This window comes from Chroicocephalus ridibundus, chromosome Z, assembly GCF_963924245.1.
Source record: "Chroicocephalus ridibundus chromosome Z, bChrRid1.1, whole genome shotgun sequence".
NCBI lineage: Eukaryota > Metazoa > Chordata > Aves > Charadriiformes > Laridae > Chroicocephalus > Chroicocephalus ridibundus.
Genome location: NC_086316.1, coordinates 67,614,960 through 67,635,741, shown reverse-complemented (window position 1 = coordinate 67,635,741; position 20,782 = coordinate 67,614,960). Strand labels below are relative to the sequence as shown.

General features: G+C 40.6%; 1 protein-coding gene and 1 long non-coding RNA gene across 5 annotated transcripts in view; one reads left to right on the top strand and one right to left on the bottom strand.

The window, feature by feature from the left end:
- The window catches only part of ARL15 (ADP ribosylation factor like GTPase 15), a 230,905-nt gene extending 222,526 nt beyond the window's left edge, over positions 1–8,379 (bottom strand). Inside the window, exon 1 of one of the 3 annotated variants that reach the window (XM_063320223.1) lies at positions 8,031–8,379. In XM_063320223.1, the coding sequence (XP_063176293.1) occupies positions 8,031–8,042 (12 nt within the window). In that variant the 5' untranslated portion in view covers positions 8,043–8,379. The remainder of the gene's footprint in view (positions 1–8,030) is intronic. The other 2 variants (XM_063320221.1, XM_063320222.1) reach the window with 2 other exon arrangements.
- Positions 7,786–19,366, top strand: LOC134508498 (uncharacterized). Of its 2 annotated transcripts, none has more exons than XR_010069070.1 (4): positions 7,786–7,987; positions 14,385–14,524; positions 16,864–16,978; positions 18,820–19,366. It is a non-coding gene; the product is annotated as an uncharacterized LOC134508498 (long non-coding RNA). The 2 variants fall into 2 exon arrangements; XR_010069069.1 differs by having other exon boundaries at positions 7,786–8,033.
- The last annotated feature ends 1,416 nt before the right edge of the window (positions 19,367–20,782 follow it).

Here is a 20,782-nt window from a genome sequence, read left to right as displayed (position 1 = left end):
TACATTTAAGCAGTCTAAAAATGAGATTTTTTCCTTCTCAATACTCTATACTCTAAATTTGTTGACAGACGTCTGGGTTGAGAAAACATTTTGAAGAAGAATCCTCCTTCCCTTTCCTGAGCACTGATGGTATTTTAGGGCTTATCCATGCATTTGTACCACCATGTGACTTCTACTATAAATACATGCAACTTTGCATTTATCAACACTGAATTTCATCTGCCATATTTTTACCAATATCAAAAGGGGTACTATGATTTTTTTCCCCAGGTTCAATATGCACTCTTAATATTTGTCTCCACACCAGCACACCCAAAACACAAGCAGTTTATACAACTAAACACAAACATGAAATTCCCTTGCAATCTCTGGATTCTCTTCTCCCTGTTATTCACTGCCAGAGCAGTGCTATCAATGGTCATTTATGAAACTTACTATTGACAGTTTACATAACAATTACATGATTTTTAATTGCTTTGAAGTTTTTCATCCCTGTTAGAGGCAAAATCATATAAAGGAAGACTAGGCAGTAGTTCCTAAAAAAGCTAGTAAACCATAAAAAATAGATGCTTCTTACATCCAAAAGCTCCAAGTCATAATAATAAGAAAAAAAAAAAATCTGCAAACTTACTTCCCTCATATCAACAGTTCCTACTGGCTCTTGGATGCCAGTTTTCGTTCCCCAGACTCCCCAATGACAAAAGCTAATGTAGTCCTGTGAACAAGTTTTCCTTCTACTGCTCCACCAAAACATAAAAGCAAAGCACTGTACAAAGATTCACGTTCTTCCTGCTGTTTGTCCTTATAGGCAACAACGCTATAGGGGAGGACTGCATCTAAATGTAAGAGAACTTGTCAGCTAGCAGCTACACTTCCTGCTTTGTGTCTCTTCCTCAGATAGCAGGAAGCTACTTACATCCTCATGTTGGCAGTTAGTATACTCACCTTACCAGGCTTCCAGTGAGACAAAAGAAAAGTTCCATGCTCCGAAGAGCTCCAGCATGAAATAAGCCTATCTCTTATTCAATTGAAAATAGCCTATTTATGTCTCCAAGGACTTTTATAAAGTCAGACAGTTTGCAATTCAGAAAGTTTTGCTGCACACACAGTGAAAAAAAGCAAAACCAACACACTCCAGAGTATTATGTGCCAAAACCCAAACAATCACAAGATTTTAAGTACTGCATATGTTTTTTTCCTTATGGCTTTACAGCTGTTCGGGCCCACATTTGTGCTTTTAAGTTTGAAACTAAAAATGCTTCTTTTTTTAATGGAAAGTTGATATCCTCACATGATCACAAAACTTCAGAACTCGGTTTAAGGGAATAAACATCACAAGCTGGCAGTATTAAAAAACATGGGCTGATGATACTGACAAGAAGCCAAAAATGGTAATCAGCATGGGGTATTAGGAAGAGTATTCTGTCCTTACCAAATGCAGGTTTTCTCACTTATGAAAAGCTTGCATTTCTAACCTTTTGTGAAATTCATCACCATGTTCCCTCAAGCTTGTACGTCTGACTGAAGAATTCAGGAGCAGCATACTGCAGAGCAACACAGACATTAATTCACAAGGACACTATAGGACTATTAGTAACAAACACAGACTACCACATTTTCAGAAACCGGGACACATTTTTTGGTGTAATAACATCTACCACTCTAATGCAATCCTCATCGCAGAAAAGCAAAATGGTAATTTGATTTTAAACATGATAATTCACTTGGTTCTTCAGTCTGTGTATCTTAAAAGAATGAAATTTCTGGTGCTCCAGTACTCCTGTGAGTTCACAGAATCTTGCACTGGATATAATCACATTAAGGCATTCTTTTGTGTTCCCAAGGAAGCTGTATCAAGTTTCACTGTTTGCAATAGCCACCTTGGAATCAAAAGTTTACCTGGGGAATTCAATAACGCCTCCTATTGCAGGAAGACTGAATGCAGCATTTGACTTAAATCTTCTGCAAAGGAATTCTACACTTCTGCTCACAGACCTGTGTTCAGCCAGGTAATGTGCAGTGAGTTAAGTCACCAATATTTTTATTGCCTTTCTATAAGGATGATTACATCTTTCATTCAGCAAACACTGCAATACTGGCTAAGTAAATTCTACCAAAGAGGAAGATTTGTTTTCCAGAGCACTTCTCTTCCAGGTCTTCAGCCAGACCAGGTTCTTAAACTCCCAAACTTACTTAAATCAGAAGCATGCTTATGCAGGTGAGGTCATCTCCCAGAATTCATTCCATTTGCCATTCCCAGTTGATTTAGGTACAAATGTTATGCTTCACAGAGCTGAAATACCAACAGGAACCTGGCCACAATAACTTCTTTGGGTGAGGGACTCTGAAATTTGTTTTGGGTTTCTTCCTACATTGCAATGCTGATGCAGAAAGTCATCAGAAGCAGCAGCATTCTCACTTCCAGGTTAAGTGACCTTGGCTACACAGACAATAGCAAGTAGTACAGCACAGCAAGAGCTGGTGCTAAAGACCAAGTATTCATGCTACATACTTCAGGCCTTCTACTTCAGACTAGTTCTGATCTGGTCCTGTGAACTGAAAACCCATTAGTTGCATGCATCTTCCAGTCTGGTTTCATCTGAAAAATATCAAGTTCATGTGATCTGTGATCACTCTGCAATACAAACCTATGTACAGTAAGTAGAGGTGACTAAGATTTGCTTCAAAACTTCACATCTTACCCAAACACTAATACAGTTGCATGCAAATGCTACACCAGCTGATCTAGTGAACCTGTTAGTTGCCTTCTTTCCTGTGTTCAGCTATATCTTTATTTTGAAACAACAGTCAGACCCCTCATTCTCATGCCTAATCAGCTTCCCAAACTGAGGAAGGGATAGTATCTTAAGATACAAGCCCTTGTTCTCTACATAGGGTGTAAGATTTCAAGGATGTTATAGCTCATAGATGACTCAACAAACAGCCCCAATAATCCTTATCATTACATGACAAAGGACAAAATGTGTATGAATAGAGGGATATTTAGTAAATAATAAGAGGACAAGGCATCATAGACCTTTGTTGCTCATGTTGCTGGCAATATATCAAAACCTTATACATGCACCAGAGGAAAAATCCAGGGTCCCTATTATGGACCTTTCCCCATGTTTCTGTATTCAAAGAAAAGCAGATACTGGTTTACAAAGTTTCAATAAAGCAAGACTCTAAGTTTCAAACAGATGCCTCCATCATGCCATCTGTAGTATAAGAAAGAATGTTTTCTATAGCCTGTAGATATCAAACAATGGAACAGGCAGCAACAATGGAAAGACAGGATCTGAAGTAGATCAGAAACATTAAGTGAACATGATCTATCCTGTATTACCACTTTCTAAATCCAACCTGTCCAATGAAATCAAAGGGTCCAACTAAATAAAAGAGAAGGTCTTAAAGGTATGGTGTCCAAGAAAGGAAAGTTGCTCAGAAACATGTTTTTCTTCTTTCAATATTAACTAATGTTTTTAAGAACACCATAGCTTTGTATATGCAGCGTTTCCCAGTCAAGAATGACCTTCCCTGAACACTATCCAGAAATTGAGGTCAAGACCATTCAGAAACCAAGAAACTCTGAAGTCACTTCAAGGCCTATTCATCTAAAATTCGAAAATTTAGCTGAATTTACTCAAAAACTACCCAAATTTTAGCTTCTGTGTGCACACATACAGAAGTAAAACGGTTTATAGCAGCTCACAAATGTACAAAGAACTGAAAAAACCCAAACTTTTTATATTTAAAAAAACAATCTTCAACAAATGAACAATGGCTTTACTGCACTAAGAGTGTGCACTCTCTTGACTTTGCAACACTCATGTTCATTCTTAACTTCTAAGAAAAAAAAAATCACTGAAGTTAATGTGGTTGTTAATGCAAGAAGCGTTATCTTCCATTTCGGGTTCGAATATATTCTTCGTTACCTGCCCAAGAAACATTCTTATATACAACTGAGATACTACATAGTATAGGATGCAATTTAAGGATAAGCTATCATATCATGGGAGCGTAATGATAGGACACGGGGTAACAGCCTCAAACTGAAAGGGAGTAGATTTAGATTGGATATCAGGAAGAAATTCTTTACTGTGAGGGTGGTGAGGCAGTGGAACAGGTCGCCCAGGGAAGCTGTGGATACCCCATCCCTGGAAGTGTTCAAGGCCAGGCTGGATGGGGCTTTGAGCAGCCTGGTCTAGTGGGAGGTGTCCCTGCCCATGGCAGAGGGGTTGAAACTAGGTGATCTTTAAGGTCCCTTCCAACATGAACCATTCTGTGATTCTGTGATATTAAAAATGCTGAATATACAAAATTAAACAGGTAATCAAATTTATCTTACAAACTCTTAGGGCAATATAAGACCTCTCCTTTTTTTGTAAAGTCACACTGATTCAAATTTCTACATCACCCTCTCAAGTAGCTTTTAAAAGCTCTACACAGTTCAGGCTAACACATGCAGCCGTTCAATGTAAGATCCTTATCTAGTACAAGAGGATGCCACTGAAGAAGTATATTGCGAAAGTCTGCAAAGCAGCTTAAAATTTGCATTAATATGAGAAATTGAAGTATTGCTATTGTCTTCCCACAAGTTCTCCAAGCAAAAATTGTAAGATTGCTTACATGCCATGCTTTACACAAGATGCATCATGCCGTCATTTCTTAAATTGAGCATAGTCTACTAAACATAGGCCAGACAACAGAAGTCTATGTATACACTATAATCTTTCCAGACACAATGCAGCAAAAATGAAGCAGAAGAAGGCTGCAGATACACCACAGGATTATGTAGTTACAAAAAAAATACAAATCTACATTGATGCAGCTGTGTTCACATAGTATGTTTTAGAGTAAACTTCAATGTAAGGAGAATAAACTGTATGAGAAAAAGGTGCCTCTAAATGAGTGAAGATAGGTTATTTCCTAGAGGTTGAACATGGTTTAGCTACGTTGATTTAAAAAACAAAACACACCACAAAAAACCACAACACTCCTAACACTGTAATTATATCAATACAAAAATAAAATAGGCACCAGGCACAAGAACCTGTTCTAGCTATTAAAGATACAGAGTCTAGTGCTACTTTTCTGTCACAATGCAAAACCAGACCAGAGCACCATGTAAGATACTCTTCTAATCTTTATCAAATGGCATTAGCCATAAATCAAGTATCACACTGTAGGTAGGAGAGGTCCTACGCAGGTTCTGGGTATCTACTCATAGAAGCTTGAGCAGGTTTGAACATTTTCAATAACCTGCTGATATTAGTAGGTGCCGCAGATGTTCAGTATTTCTTGGGATCAGCTCCTTAAATGAGAAAAAAGTCTCCATCGGTGTAGGCCCTATCCAGGAAAAATCAGGAAAAGAAACTTGCCGTGTAAGTCTACTAGATGAGGGTAGTGCTGCAGCAAACCTTAGTTATTCTAGCTTCCTTCACTAAATTCCCTCCATCAGCCCACTGCTAAACAAAACTTTGTCTAATGCTCTGTGTCAAGGGACTTACTGCAGCCAGAAACAACTGCATCCTTTGCCCTGCTGCCTGCTTCACACTAAAGGCAGAGGAGAAAACCTCACTGCCTGCAGGCTGCAACACAGGTGGCCAACATGAGGAACCAGCAAAGGGACTATCTGCTGAAGTTCTGAAGCCCACATAGGTGCAAGATCCCAACAAAAATGCATAAGACACATAATTCCTTAATATGTACAGCTTTTGCTACTGCTGTTATGAAAATAATGGGATGGTTGTTCTACATCTATAGGTTAACGTCCATACTATAACTGCAACTCTTGCATAAATAAAGAGTAGGCCCATCTTTACGTTAGCGCAATCTGTGGAAACAGCTTGGTCCTCCAGGCTGAAAGTGGGTTGCAGACAACTAGTTGCCCAACTCACCACCACCAATTATTTTTGCCAGAGCAGATTTTCTAAGGTGCTTGAACCTGCTGTTCATTACCAAGAAGAGCCACTCCATTTACCATCATTAACAGAGAAAAGTCAAGCAGGACCACTCTCCTGCACCTGATGAAGATGAGGACTGGAAGGGGAAGTCCTCTGCACAAATGCATGAGAAAATACTTGAACTGTCAAAGAGAATTAGTTTTCTTTCCAAGTTATACACAGATGCAAAAAATTAAAAACTTTTCTATTTTTTCTTCTTTGGTTTAAAAAGGTTGATGCCAGTTGCAACAAGTTATTCCAAAGATCAAGCGACTCCTGCTGCATAAGAAGTATGGAAAACCCCGCAATAAGTGCTGGTCAGTGACAGATGAAGGCATCTTGGACTGTCTTGGAGCATCAGTGGACCAGCATCCTGTTTAAACTATTAACCCCAACCTCTGGCTTTTGCCACCTATAAAAAAATAACTTGGCTGATCTGTAACAACTTCTACATCCAAAGAATTCTTTATGTTTCATATAGCACTGTAACATGCACTGTGAGCCTGATGAGACCTTGAGAAAGTCTGTCTTCAGAGATACTCCCTGATACAGGAGAAACATTAAAGCAAAAATTGCATGAGCAGTCAGGGTATCGTTATCCTAAAGATTCAGGTTTTTTAGAGATGAACACCAAAGAAAGCCACACAACAGAAAAGAGGAAAAGGATCAACTAGAGAAAAAGAGTAAGAAAAAAAAAAAGTAGAGCTATTTAATCCCCTCCCCCCTTTAGTTAATACAAAAACACGCTCTCAGTTTCCAAGGCTTATTAAATTTATTGTTCTCAGAGTGGTTGGCCTTCCACACAACAGCCTGTAGCAGTCACAAAGGTTAATGCAAGCATTTCAAAAAGTACACGATGGCCAGTTTCATCTGCATATACGTTTATAAAGGAAAAAATCAAAGAAACAGCTCCAGGCTCTCAAGATCTACAAGGCTGTACCTGGCACACACCAAGTTTATTATCAGTATTTCATTAACTAGGTTCTTAAAGAGAAGTCCACCTACCATTTCTGACACACAGGACTCATTTTCTGTTCTCTCTCTGTTATTTGAATTCAGGAAGGAAAGCCTAAAACATTTCTTTTGAGGTATAAAGCTGAATAACCCAAAATAAGTCTGAGCTACATGGACATAAGAATAACATTTCAGTAAATATTTAATGTATTTCTGGCTTAGTTAATTTCATTGTCAGAGTAGGAGAAGCTGGACACTGCATGCAGCTCTCATCTCAGTATTGCGGATCTTCAAATCAATTTGCTAAAAAGAGCATCTCCAGAGATTGTTGAGTGGCTGATTAACATCTCTTGAAAGCCTACAACCATGCACATCTCATGTGAAGGCATCAGGAAGCCTGAGTCAAGTTTCTGACTCCAAATACTTCCTGACTGGTCCCACCAGATACCATGGCCAGAAGCGACCTATTGCCCTAGCTGGCTCTTCACAGCTGCTCACTACGAAGAAGGGGGCACAGTTTTTAGGCTAGTGCTCAAAGCCACAAAACTTGAGTGATGGGATGCACCGTCACGCTCTCCCATTGCCACGTTCACAGAACAGGTAAGCAGGTACCATACTCTCTATACATAAAGTCACCAGCTCATTCCGTAACCGTGCCACACGGTTTACTTGCCAAGTGTACCAGTGAGTCTGAACACCAGCCGTGACCCCAGCCCTAAGTGCGCGTCTGCGATACAATCTCTCACAGGCGAATAAAGCCAATATTCATTAAAGAGCAATAAACGCTACCCCTGAATACCGGTTGCCAGGGCGCAGGGCTGATCCCGCCCAAGGTGACAATTTAGTTCATTCAAGCGTATCCTAAGCTCATGCATTTAGGAAAAAAACAGCGACCCGGGTCATGGCTTTAGCCACCTAATAGCGCCCAAATGAGCGGGGCCGCGCACGCCTCAGCGGAACCCTGCCGCTTTATTGCCCTTTAACAGCCCGCGGGCCGGGGGTCGCCAGCGCGGCCGGCCCCGGCTGGCCGCGCCCACTGCCCCCTCCCCACACACACACAGCCCCGCCGCGGACACCGCCTCAGCTCGGTAAGATGTCCGACGGGCCGGCGGGGGGCCCGGGAGAACCTACCAGGTAATCCATGTACCGGGGTGGCGCCGGGCGCCTCGCTGCCGAGGAGGTCTCGGGGCCCGCGGGCGCCCGCCCAGCTGACAGCGGCGCTGGGCCACCGGGAGCCCCGCCGTCGGGCGAGCAGCGCTTCCTGCCGCCGCCTCGGCGGCGCGGGGCGGGTAAGGTGGGGGGTCGGCGGCGGTGGCCGCCGCAAGGTGCAGGGCTGCGGGGAGGCTGGGCCGGCGGAGGGTCCGGGGCCGGCGGAGGGTCCGGGGCCGGCGGAGGGTCCGGGGCCGCTGTCAGAGCCGCCCGCCGCCGCCTCACCGCGCCTCACCGGCCCTGCGCGCGCGGTGGGGGGGGGGGGGGGCGTGAGGGAAGGCGGGGGGTGAGGGGGAGGGGCGCGCGGCGGCGGCGGCGGCGGCGGGGCGCGCGCGGCGGGGGGCGGCCGCAGCGCAGCCAACCCCAGCCCCGCCCGCCCGCAGGCAGACCCACGCCCCGCCGCGCGCGACGCCGCCGTCAGCTGATCGCGCACGTGGGGAGCGGCGGAGGACGCTCTTAAAGGCGCAGGCGCCCGGCGTTAGCCGGGGAGGTTTCGAGTAAACGTATTTTCTGAGAGGCTTAGTGAGACGTTACAGGTCAATTTGCTTTCTCCTGCAGCGCAGTTCCCCCCTCCTCGCCTCCGGCGGGAGTGCTGCCGGTGCCCGGGCGGGTGGGCGGGCTGCGGTCTGAGGCGCAGGCTGGGCCGCAGGTCAGGGGCCTGAGCCCCAGCGCGCGCCCCGCTGAGGGCGGAAAGTTCTGGGTGCGAGTGTGGGATGGGGAGTCCGGACAGGCGGCGCCAAGGGAGAGAATTAAAAAAATAAAAAGTTAAAAAAAAAAAAATCCGCAGCACAATCAAAAGCAATGCGAAAGAAGGAAAGAGGATATTCCTTTCTCCTCGTTTTTCTCCTCATTTTCGGTGGGGATTCAGGAGCAAAGGGGAATGTGTGTTTGTAAGGATATTGGTGAGCAGGTTGGCCCAGATTTAATAAACTGGGGTGGGGGAAGCATAATTCATAGAATCACAGACTGGTTTGCGTTGGAAGGGACCTTAAAGACCATCTAGTTCCAACCCCCCAGCCCTGGGCAGGGACACCTCCCACTAGACCAGGCTGCTCAAAGCCCCATCCAGCCTGGCCTTGAACACCTCCAGGGATGGGGCATCCACAACCTCCCTGGGCAGCCTGTTCCAGTGCCTCACCACCCTCACAGTAAAGAATTTCTTCCTAATATCTAATCTAAATCTACCCTTTTTCAGTTTAAAACTGCAGTTCTGGGTTGCGTGTTTGTTGTGTTGCCTGTGGCCAGCAGGCTCAGTTACAGTATCCAATGGGTGTCAGAGAGCATTGGTGAGGTTTTCCCCGCGCCTGCCCACAGAGCAGGTAGTTCTTGTCAATGGGTTAATCATCTTCCTCATGCATCTCCTCTAGAAAAAACATGCTTCTTCTAACCCTCCTTACTTCACTTTGGGAATCAATGTCAAATACAGCTGTGTAGCAGATTAAGTTGAATTTAGATGAGTACAAATGAACTTGTTTACTTTGAATCATTAAGAGATTTGCTGATTTTGGTATTTTAATAGCAAAGGGCTGGAAGGAGGGATGCAGGCATGGCCCTTCCTGCTATTCAGTCTTCTGACTGTTTTCCATATAGTCACAGCCATTGCTGGCAACTCTCTGCTGATCATGAGATGTCCTTTTGACAGTGGGAACTACAGGGTGAACAGAGGTGGCTAAAGTACACCTCTCAATAATGTAACAAAGGAGCTGCAAATTACTCAGATTTCATCATTCTTCTGTCATTGTGTGTGACTTTTAACATTTTGCAATGCTTTTCGTTTGACCTTTAAAACCCTTTATTTCTTCTTTTTAGCAGCAGTAATACATCACTCTTGAGACTTGCTGCCTTTAGACGCTTCTATAAATGCAGGGTGACTGGAAGAGAATCTGAAGGAGAGCATCAAGAACAAGCAGAGATTTCAGAAGTGTTTCTTATGAGAGTAAAGGGAAAGGACTGGGAATTATTTTTTCTAGAGCCGATCGAGGGGCAGATAGAATCCATATGTAGAGAGTTGTTGCAGAGAGGTTGTCATGTTGGGAAAAGAAGGGATTGGCTTGAATTGCAGCAAGGGAGATTTAGGTCAGACACTGGAAAACACGTTAATGGGAAGGATAATTAAGCATGGACAGACATCACTATCAAAAGTAGTAGAATTTCTGAGAGTGGTCATGAGTTACATAAACATTTCTCAGGTGTGGTTTGATTAGCACTGATTTAGATCTGTAGAAAATGAACTAGAAGACCCTTCTGGTTTGTATGAATCTGATAGATCTGATTATGAAGATGCACATGAAGATTATACATGCAAAGAAAAATGCTTGTTCACAAATGACTATTTTATACATGCAGTTTTATTTCTAGCTTGTAAACAATTCTTCATGAGCTGAACAGAACGTCAGTTAACAAAATCAGAAAAATTCGCATGTACGCACTGCAAATCCCACAGACTTGATAGAGAGAGAAACCAAGCCCAAGTTTATATATTAGACATTCTGTTCACTGTGAATGCATGAGTCTTCTGGCCATTGTGTAGCCTTATGACACATTCACTTTATGGCATGAAGATGAACATTGGACAATAGCAAACTGTAAGCAGAATACAAGTCCTGTAACACATGCCTTCTAGCCTACGTAGCAGTCATCACGTTGCTGAGATTTTTCTAGCAAGTTCTGTAGGATTTCTTTCATCCAAAAGGAAGTTTAATTGTGTATTGGAATATATACCTAATGCAGTGTTAGCTATCTTCATGAAGAAACTTGTCAGCAGGAACTAACACATCAAGATAGAAGAGAAAAGATCAAAGCATTTTAGTGGGGCACAACTTCATGTAGTGGCTATTAGGTAGTAATTCTGGTTCCAAAAAGGGAGGTGAGTTCCTTCACAGAAGCATGAGTGTGTCTTCAGTTAAATCCAGTTGCAAAAATTATTTTTGTTAAGCTTGTATGAAAAATAATCAGTCTTGGACTCAGGCCTTGACCCTAAGAAGTGCTGAGCACAACATTTCATTGTCTGTTGTTTATGTCTGTGCAATTTAATGAGTTTGAATGTTTTAACCTATGGTTGTCTCCTGCCAAATTCAAGGTTTTATAGAAATAGCAGTCAACAAATTCTGAAGGTGTAATTGACACAAAATTTAATTGTTCGTTAGTAGATATTAGCAAAATGGGATTTTAAAATGTAAATACCAATGAATATGCCTATTTCTAAATGGGATTAGTCGGGGGGTTTTTTCAGAAGTGTATAGGCAGCTATATAGATACAAGTTGTCCAGCGAGCATTGATGTGAAAAACAACTTGAGGGACAGGCATACTTTAGTATAACTTTTAATCATACCACTTTGATTTCTGGTGTCATTAGTTAAATAGTGTCTGGCAAAGATAATACTTGCATAGAAGTCCTGCAAAAAGTAGTGGTATTGATTCAGTATCAGTACATAGGAACAGTATGGCCAGTGTTCCCAAATCATGGTTTGAATGACCTGAACACGGGGTATTTTATAAAAGGTGCCCTAAAGCAAAGAGACCTAACAGTATATCAGTGACTGAGGCAATCTAAACGACTTTGTCACATCAGAATAATTTCATTCATTAGGAGAACAAAGTGTATGGTGTGTTTGTTCTCCTGTAGCTCCCCCCATCCCGCCCAATTGCCGTACTTTTTAATGACCTTAAGTGAAAAGCAACTGACTTTTGTTTATTAACAAGAAGGTAGTTGTGCCAGTCTTCAGGTTTTACTGATATGAGGTGCCCACATAGCTCTGTTTAAGAAGCTGAATTACAGAAAAAAAATATTACCCTTTTAATTAAAGTTGAGAAACAGAGATAAGGGATTCAGTATCTCCAAAGTACTGAGAGTGACTACTCATACTGTGTTACATTTGAGCATTACTTTTCCATGGAGCCAGGTTGTTACAGAGGGCATACACAAACTCCCATCTTGGCAAGTCATAGGATAGTTCGCAGCAGGAAAGCAAAACATTATAACATGTAGCTTCGTATTAATACCGTGTACTTACTCTGTAATAATAAAATTGTAGAGAAAAGCCTCACATAAAAATATGGACCTCTTTGACTCAGAATACTCATACAGTAATGTAAATGCTCCCAAATGCTACAAAAGCCCTTTATTGGTCATGACTAAAAATTTAGATTTGGGTGCCTTAAAAGATACAAATTGTGGTTAGTTCAAAAAGACAAATGGTGTAATAAAACAGTCTGTGATTTCACTGTCAGAACTGAAGTTAGAGAAGAACTAGTTAGAGCAGTTCTGACGTTCGGCAGCTGGAAGACTGCTAGAAAAAAAATATTTGAGTGGTCTAATGGTAACAGATTTCTAAGTATAAATTTTACAAATTGTGACCAAAAGTATTTCCTAGAAAGATCCTTAAAGGCATAAAAATGGAAAAAGAAATGGACATAGAAACCAACAGAATGTGCTATTTCGTAAGGAGAGTTTGAGTATTACATAGGGGCCAAGAGCAGTCAGAAGTTGTATTTGCAGCTCTAATTTCAATAGGTGACTTGGAGCCTGCTGGTAAGCAAACTCATGTAACTATTACTGGGTAAAGGGAGAAGCTACTCTGAGTAAATAAAACTTGAAGTGATTCGCAACTCTTTATCTGATATATTGGCAAATGTCAACATGCAGAGATACTGCAGGCAAAGCTGAATGAGTGCTATGGAAGAAGCAAGATCTCTCAGTCAAAAACCTCTTCCCCTTTCTCTGTGGTGTAATGCTTTGCTACCTTCTGGCATTATGGTCACCATGTCTGCTATGATTAGGTATTTTTCCTACAAAAGAACACAAGGATGTGAAAACAAGCATGCAGATTTTGAAAATGATTTTTCACCTGTTCTCCTCCCTTTTCTTGTTTTCTGAAATATTTGGCTGCCCTTTAGGTAACCTTACTGGCAAAATAATAACAGGCAGTCTAAAAGCAAAGACTAATTGTTAAAAAAGGTCAAAAGTAGAAACCAGTTTCTGACTGTAGTAACACAGATAAAAATCTAGTATAATTTTAATGAATAATTAAATTCAACCTATGGTATATGAATAAAGTAATTGTAATATTAAAGTTGATTTTATATAGGTTATTAACTCTTCCCTGTGCACCAAAAATGTGCAAGAAGATTTGCATGAAGAAATTTGGATAGATTAGTCAATAGATTATATTGCTGAGCAGACTGGAAATTACATACGGTATTTTTTCATTTCTGTGTCACCACAGCCCAAATTGGAGTGCTGTGGACTCATTCTTCATTTCATGACTCTTCAATGAAAGGTCATGAAACAGTCCCACAGCAATAAAAATAATAGTTAAGAGTCCTAATCCTAAACTGGCAACCTTGTTTGAATTATTAGTAGAGCTCGAGGACTAAATGATCACAGGTAGGGAATCTCCCTTGGTAGCTGTCATTCTGTGTTTAAGAAACTGTGTAATTTTGAAACCCTAGACTTAGGGCTTTAGGGTTTCTTCTCATACTCACTTAACAAAGCATTTGACTTTTCTTTGGTTTCTTTTTTTGTGAAATGTAGAAAATAGTGTTTTCCTATGACAAGGTGTTGTGAAGATGTGAAAAAAAAAAAACAAACCAACAGTTGCGATCTGCTTTAACCCTCTACTGCTTGGGGTGCTGTGGAAATACGTTCAAGAGGTGGTTTAGAAGTTGTACCTTCATGTCCCTGCTGAGAATCAACAAGGAGATGATTAGTCCCGTTCCGCGTAATGTCTAGCTTTCTGGGATGAGCTGAACCTTTGGATTTTTGAGTCTTCCATGTGGTACACTTTACGGGGATTACAGTTGGTATACATTTGTTTCTTGTATGAATATTGTTTACAGAGTATTCAAATATTTATCTTTCATGTTCAGCTTGTTTTGCCTTTTTACTAAATAAATAAAGTAATACAGCTATATTATGGTCTTTGCTGTAGTGTTAACATGCAAATACATGTTTTCATCTGTAGCCTTTTCCTTTGTTTTTGACCACATGATGAGAACTCTGTTACGCCAGAATTACACTTCTGTTCCAAATTTACCCCTGAAAACATTAGAGAGACAATATTCAAACTATAAAATGGGCTGGGTTTGGATCCAGTTCTTAAAGCCTTCCACCTTCCCATTTGGTCTTAGAAAATCCTTCATATTTTCAGAAATTCTTGCATCCTGGTGTTGTGAAGGTGTGAAAAAAATGCTGTTGCGTTAGTAAGAGACAGTATCTCTTATGACCTACATAATATCTTTGTTGTATTTGGAGATTAACAGTGCCCCTCCCACAGGTCCGCCTGTCCAAAAGGGAGGAAGGTGGTGCCTCACGTGAAGCTGTGAAGAGACCTAGAACATAGGTCTGACTGTTGCCAGCATCAGTCCTTCTCCTTACTCTAAAAGAGCAAGATTCAATAATGGCACGCATGAGCTGGTGAGAAGAAATATGAAGTCTCAAAACAAATGAAAGAACAGATCATTCTGAAACAAAATAAATTGCATTTTGCTTATGACCTTGTATTTCATATTTATATTCAATATGTTAACTCATCTTCTATACTTCTATACCTTCCTGAGAAGTCACTGTGACTACAAACCTGTACAATTAAACTTTGCCTGGAGTCTAAATACGGCATGTATTAAGAATATGCTCAGCAATGCATTGCAGCTATTGGTGGAAATGAGCGCTTCATCTCTGGCTGGAAATAATGAACACCAGATACAAAGTCTCAGTGTCTGAAGTCTTTCTACATTTTAATTTACTTTGTTTCTAAATCTTAAATGAAACTCAAAAAGGCTTTTCGCAAAAGGGATAAAATAAATGGTCAAAAATAGTAAGAAATAAATTGTTGGTATAGAAGTACCTTTATGGGAGAAGTGAAGACAGGCTTTAGCCTCATCTATGTAGTACATTAAGAAAAGAAAGGACAAAGCAGTAACACATGCCTTAGAGCTTAAACTCCAGTTCACACAAAAGTAATTCTTTTATTCATGTTAGCTAATTTAAGCTATGCAGGCATGTGAACACAAGTTATAATTAAACCTGTTTTGGCTGTGTAGCATATCCTTAGGAGCTCTTATTTTCTTTAAAGCATGTTCTAAAGTCCTACTGACTAAAGTGTGCGTAAATCCTTTCCTGCATATTCCTGCTTAATTGAAGTGTGCAACTAATGATAAGGCATACATCTCAACATACAGCTAAAACAGGATTAAAAAAAGCAATACCAGAGCATAAGACACTGGAAGCAAAATCTGAAGTATAGATATCAGTGCCTCAAGAAATCATAGCAAGCCTTGAACAGTTTGAGTTTGAAAGAAGAATCCTATGTCGGTCAGAGGCATTTACCAAGAGGATTGTGGTTCAGCCACTTTTCGAAGACAAGGAATAGGGAAAAGGTTCTATCAACTGCAGATTATTTGAAAGGATTCCCATTTAGTTGAAAGGCAAGAAATATGCTTTCCTCAACTAATTGTTGAGGAAAAAAAAAAAGACGTAGCAAATAAGGAGATACGGTGAATTGAAACCAACAAGGTAATTTGGTAGTGCTAGAAAAAAATCGTATCTCTCCAAAGGGTTTGTTTCAATTGTAACTCTTCCTGAGACACTTTGTGGTGTGTCTGCAGGTAGAGTTTTGTACATCTGAGGTAATAAAGGTTTGAAGTAATGAGAATAGCTTCAAAAAACCAAATGCCACCAAAACCCAAAAGAATGCAGATAAATCAACTCCATGCTTCCCCACCAGGACAGCAGGTGTATTTTTAAGCTGGAAACTTAAGAAAATAGCGCTGCACTATAAAATATGTCTGGAATAAGGAAAACAATTGCGTGTAACAAAGTGGGTTTTTTTCAGCTCCACTAATCTCTCTCTACTGGGGCTATTATGTAAATGACTTGCATTTTTAAATCACTCAACTTTCTCCTTAGTTTCCAAAAGCAACTCACATACACAAATCTGAATGGGATCTCTACTGTAGGAATAACATGAACAGAAGGCAATCCAAATGTTTTTGAAGCACCATGCCTTCTGGGGTTGGGAACTTTCACTTGAATACCTGTGTAAGCTCCTCCACCTTCACATGAACTGCCCTTAGAAGGTTTGGAAGGTTGGAAGGTCTCTTTACAAATATCTAGGTACTTGATTTGAAGATCCAATTCATGTTGCCAATAAAACCACTGCTTTCAGTAGGAGCAAGATGCTGGCTACCTGACCTTCGTGTAAAGGGGTTTGTTCAGAGGTTTTTGCAGTAGTTAAACCGGATTTTCCACAGGCCTTATGCGCTCACTTTTACAACTAGGCAGACTTGAAAGAAAAATATGGTTCCTGAGCTCCTGGCTGTCCAGACTTCATATACTCTGAGTGCTCTGAGCCATTCTGTGTCATGTGTGTGCACTCCTGTAGTGCATACCCCATCCATGGCCAAGAGGAAAACGTAAAGCAAACAAGTGAAGTGGCTTAGATATGTTGGTCCAACCAAAACTAAACTGCAAAAGGAAATGAGGTGATATAGTTACATGTCATATAGCTAGTACATTGTTCAAACAATGTGCTTTGCACTTTGAAGCTGACCATGCAGCCTGTGCATTTTTGGAATACATATTTTATCTTTGAACTTAGGCTAAATTAGCATGACAAGATCTGACACCGTTACTCTCTGCATGGAAGATTTTTTTAATGAGAGCCAGCAAAACACCATCTGTTGGGAGACCAGCAGCTGACCCTGAAATGCTGACAGTCTGACAGCTCTCTCTACTGTATCTTGTTCTCCATACAGAAGATCCTTACAGTAATACAGTTCCAAAGTGACTGGAAGCCACTGTCAAAGACTGGGAAGAGATTATAGCAGCATACAGCTTCTCTACCCTTTAAACACAGGAAAAAGGCAACAGGTAGGTATTGGGATAAAGTGTGATACAACATACTGTGACTCTGTTTGTTGAAGTCCGTTAACTTACAGAATTCCATAGGAGGAATACAATTAATATTTTAGCTCTCAGGCCAGTGTAGACACCTTCAGAGACTCATAGAGAGGATTTTTTGAAGCCTCAGAAGCCCAAGATTGATCAGTAATAAATGGAAAAAATCAGTATCGGGTTCAGCTGTGGTGAAGAGAAGTGGCAGGGCTCAGCAAGTGTATTTGAGGTTTTTGTTTCTTAGAACAGATTGAAAGCAGGGAAAGAGGAACTGGGAGTCAGTTTAGGGGGTTGCAATTGGAAGGGTACAGGAAAAAGTCAGGTCTGTGGAAAAGAGTGAGATTATAGAAAAAGGAAGGAGAAGGACAAGGGAAGTTCTGGGGTTTTGGGGAGTCTCTCCGCACACTCACTAGCCCTCATGCCTTCAGATGACAGGATACCGGACATACCCTGCCTCGACAGTTCCCAGTAGCCTCACTCCCCTCCATAGTCCACTCCCATCTTAAAACCTAAAGGGCTCTCCCTCCTTCCTCTTCCTCCCATTCAATGGCTGTCAGCTCCAACCCTCCCCAGAGGAAACATTCACTGACTCTGCACGGACAGGGCAGGGATGGGATGGCCAGAAATGGCCAGAATTAAGCAGGCAGGTTGTGGCCATGTCTCACACTAAGAGCCCACACTTCATACGCTCCAGCTTCACCCTCAGCAAGATCTTGCAAAACAGGTGGCAAGGTCACATAATCTTGTTTGCTTTGGCTGTGCCTGGAAGTTCAACTTGCCTATTGCCACTGGTATTGGTGAGAAAAGCTTACGCAGATTTCAGCTGATTTCCATGAGTAAAAACTGAATGGCCTGTTAGCTAGCCCCTTTTCTTCCTTGCATGTTTGGAGGAAGGTTGAAGAAGCCTTTATTGCCATTGCTACTTTTTGCAGAGCTATTTGGATGCTGGTGGTATTTGTACAACAGTTTTAAGATGCCCCCACCAGCTGCTAGAACATATAACAGTATATACATTGTTTATGTTCTTCTTTATTTCTCCCTGCAGAATAAAATTTTTGAGAAACTTTTCCTCCCCTCCCAAACAAGGCAAAATAATAGGGTAAACTGCATATAATCCTTTTGGGGGAAAATACAGTGTAGCAAGAGTTAAGGACATTATTGACTGAACCAGCTGTATGGCATTACGCTGTTTAAACAATTTAATTCTGCTTATGTGCACTGTGTAAAATTAGGTGTAGAAAAAAGCTAAAGGCAAAGCCTGTTGTAACTCCTTAGTGTATTAACTATGGCATTTAGACTTTTTAAGGGTGTGAAACATATATGACGATCTGTTCATACAAAACATGGACAAAAGCTTATTGCCATTTCACAACGGAACAATTGCTTCTTTGCCCTGGAGAACAGAAGATGGTCACTGGCAGGGAAGGATTCAGTATGGAAAGAACAGAGTGTGCTCTGCTGTTGTTGGCTTGTTTGTACTGGCAAGATGTACCAAATTAATAGAGATGTTAATTGACAATTAGATTAAATGTGAACTTGCCCTTACTATGGGCAAGGGCACATCTGTGTTAACTGCTTTTGTCTGAGATAATCACAATTAGTCACCATATTTAAAAGCATAGTGTATTACTACATTAAAAGGTTCATTTCATATTTTCTAACCAAAGGGATTCAAAGGCACAATGGGGGTGCCAAATAGCTGCTTTTAAAAATCAGCAAGGCACCCTAAAAAAGCTGTTCTTTTGGGGTGGCACAAGAAATTTGTCTTAAATCAGGGCATCTCTCAGCATTCCTCACCACTGCCTCTCACTTTTCAGGTTCTGTTAACCTGCTTTGGGACGCAGGATGGGGAAATGTGTGACTGGATTTCTGTCAGGACAAGGCTGTCTCCTGACAGACTTTCTGCGGCCGGTGAGCACCGTTAAACATGCATTAAGACTTGCAGAGACTCAGAAATCAGAGAAATTCCATATACTTTGTAGTAAAATGTAATTACAAACTAAGAATAGGCAGAATGGTTATTTCTTTCATAGTCTCCTTATTTTATACAAACCGTAAATGACTAGCTACTATTCCATGTTATTATTTACAGGAGATTGCAAGTATATAGTTAAGAGAGAAAATCATGGGGTTTATGCCAACTATGCTTACGATAATCCAGGATAAAACACTTTTCTTTGTTGTACACTCTTCAGATTGTGGTCACAGTCTGTCTTAGATGAATTTCCCTGTAAAACAGATACTACTTAAGTGGTTGTACTTAATTATATATATTCAGTTGTCCTTCCATTTTTCAATTGAAGACTGAAATGAAGAAAGCCTTTTGCTAACATATGTTCTCAATGCTATTTTACTGTATCAACACTTGCCCTTAAATATAAATATCTAAAGTTTTCATAAAGATCATTAAAATCATATATCTAGATTTTTAACAAACTTTTGTTATCTTCATCAGGTCTGTTATCATATAATGCAAATTTCTTTAGGTGATGGTGAGAAGTGTGAAAATCTCTGTGTATGAGTTAAAGCTATAAGAAGCTCCCCTATTGCCTGCTGGAGTGCACTATGCGAGTTTTGACTTCAGTGAGTGTGAAAATTGTGTATTGCCAGTGAGCTCTTCTGATTCCCTTGCATGTTATCCAGAAAAACATCAGGACAACCCGAAAATTTACAAGAAGGAAGAAAGGAATGTGGATTTTATGCATACTCTTTGATGAAACTGTGGTCTGAAAAGGTAGTAAATTTTTTACCATTTGATCCAAAGACATAAACAGACTCCTATTGACTTTAAATTTGAATTAAGTCCTGAACTCCTGTAACTTCTTATTGATTAATGAGGTGGAGTTAGGGATTTTCTAGTGTCTACAGTCTGCTTTATGAATAGGAGCCTGCATAAACCAAGAGAGAAAATATGCTTTGAACCCCAGTTTTCAAGAACTCATAAATGAACAATATTTTAAAGATCTTTTTCTTTCCAGATTAGATTTAAAAAGAACAAAACAAAAAAAATCCAAACAAACAAAAAAACCCCAATCAACCAACCAACCAAAAAACCAAAAAGACCCCACCAGCAAGGGAATTCTTATAGCCATCAAGGACGTTTTGAGAGATAAAGAGGGCTTCTAAATATCTCCCACTTTCAGTGCAATAGAAACAACTAGAGTAGAACAAGAAAAGTTTTCTGTCTCCTGTGACAGAAAACCAGCCAACAAAGCACAGACCTAAAAAAAAGACAAAAATTAGGATGTAAGGAAAAAGTGATGTAAAAACTGGTCAGTGAAATACTCGTTAACACCAGGGTTTGTTTGGTCAGGATTGCTTATCTGAAGTCCATCTTATGTGGGTTTTTGGCAGAAACTGCAACAAAAGCTCCTTTTTATTACTCATGTGGCAGCTCTCACATTCATAGTAGTATCTGGGCACACTTCATACAAATAGCTTTGGATTTTCTTTCAGTCTGTACTCAGAAAGTTTCATGTCCGGGATTTGCTTTTTAAATCTTGTCTATCTGACTAGCGTCTATCATGAAAATGTGAGTTATAGTATCTATGGAGTGAACAACATACATATAATATGCACGGTAAGAGGTTTTATTGCTTCTGACAGTATTTATTGTACCTCAACCACACAGGGTAGCAGAGGACTATACCTAACACCTGGCATTCTAAGACAGTTTAAAAAAAAATTAACTCCATCAATAAATTTATTTTATAAAAACTGCTGTGCCTGCAGTGTGCTTGTAACAATTGCAATTGTGCTTCTTGCAATTATCCACAAATA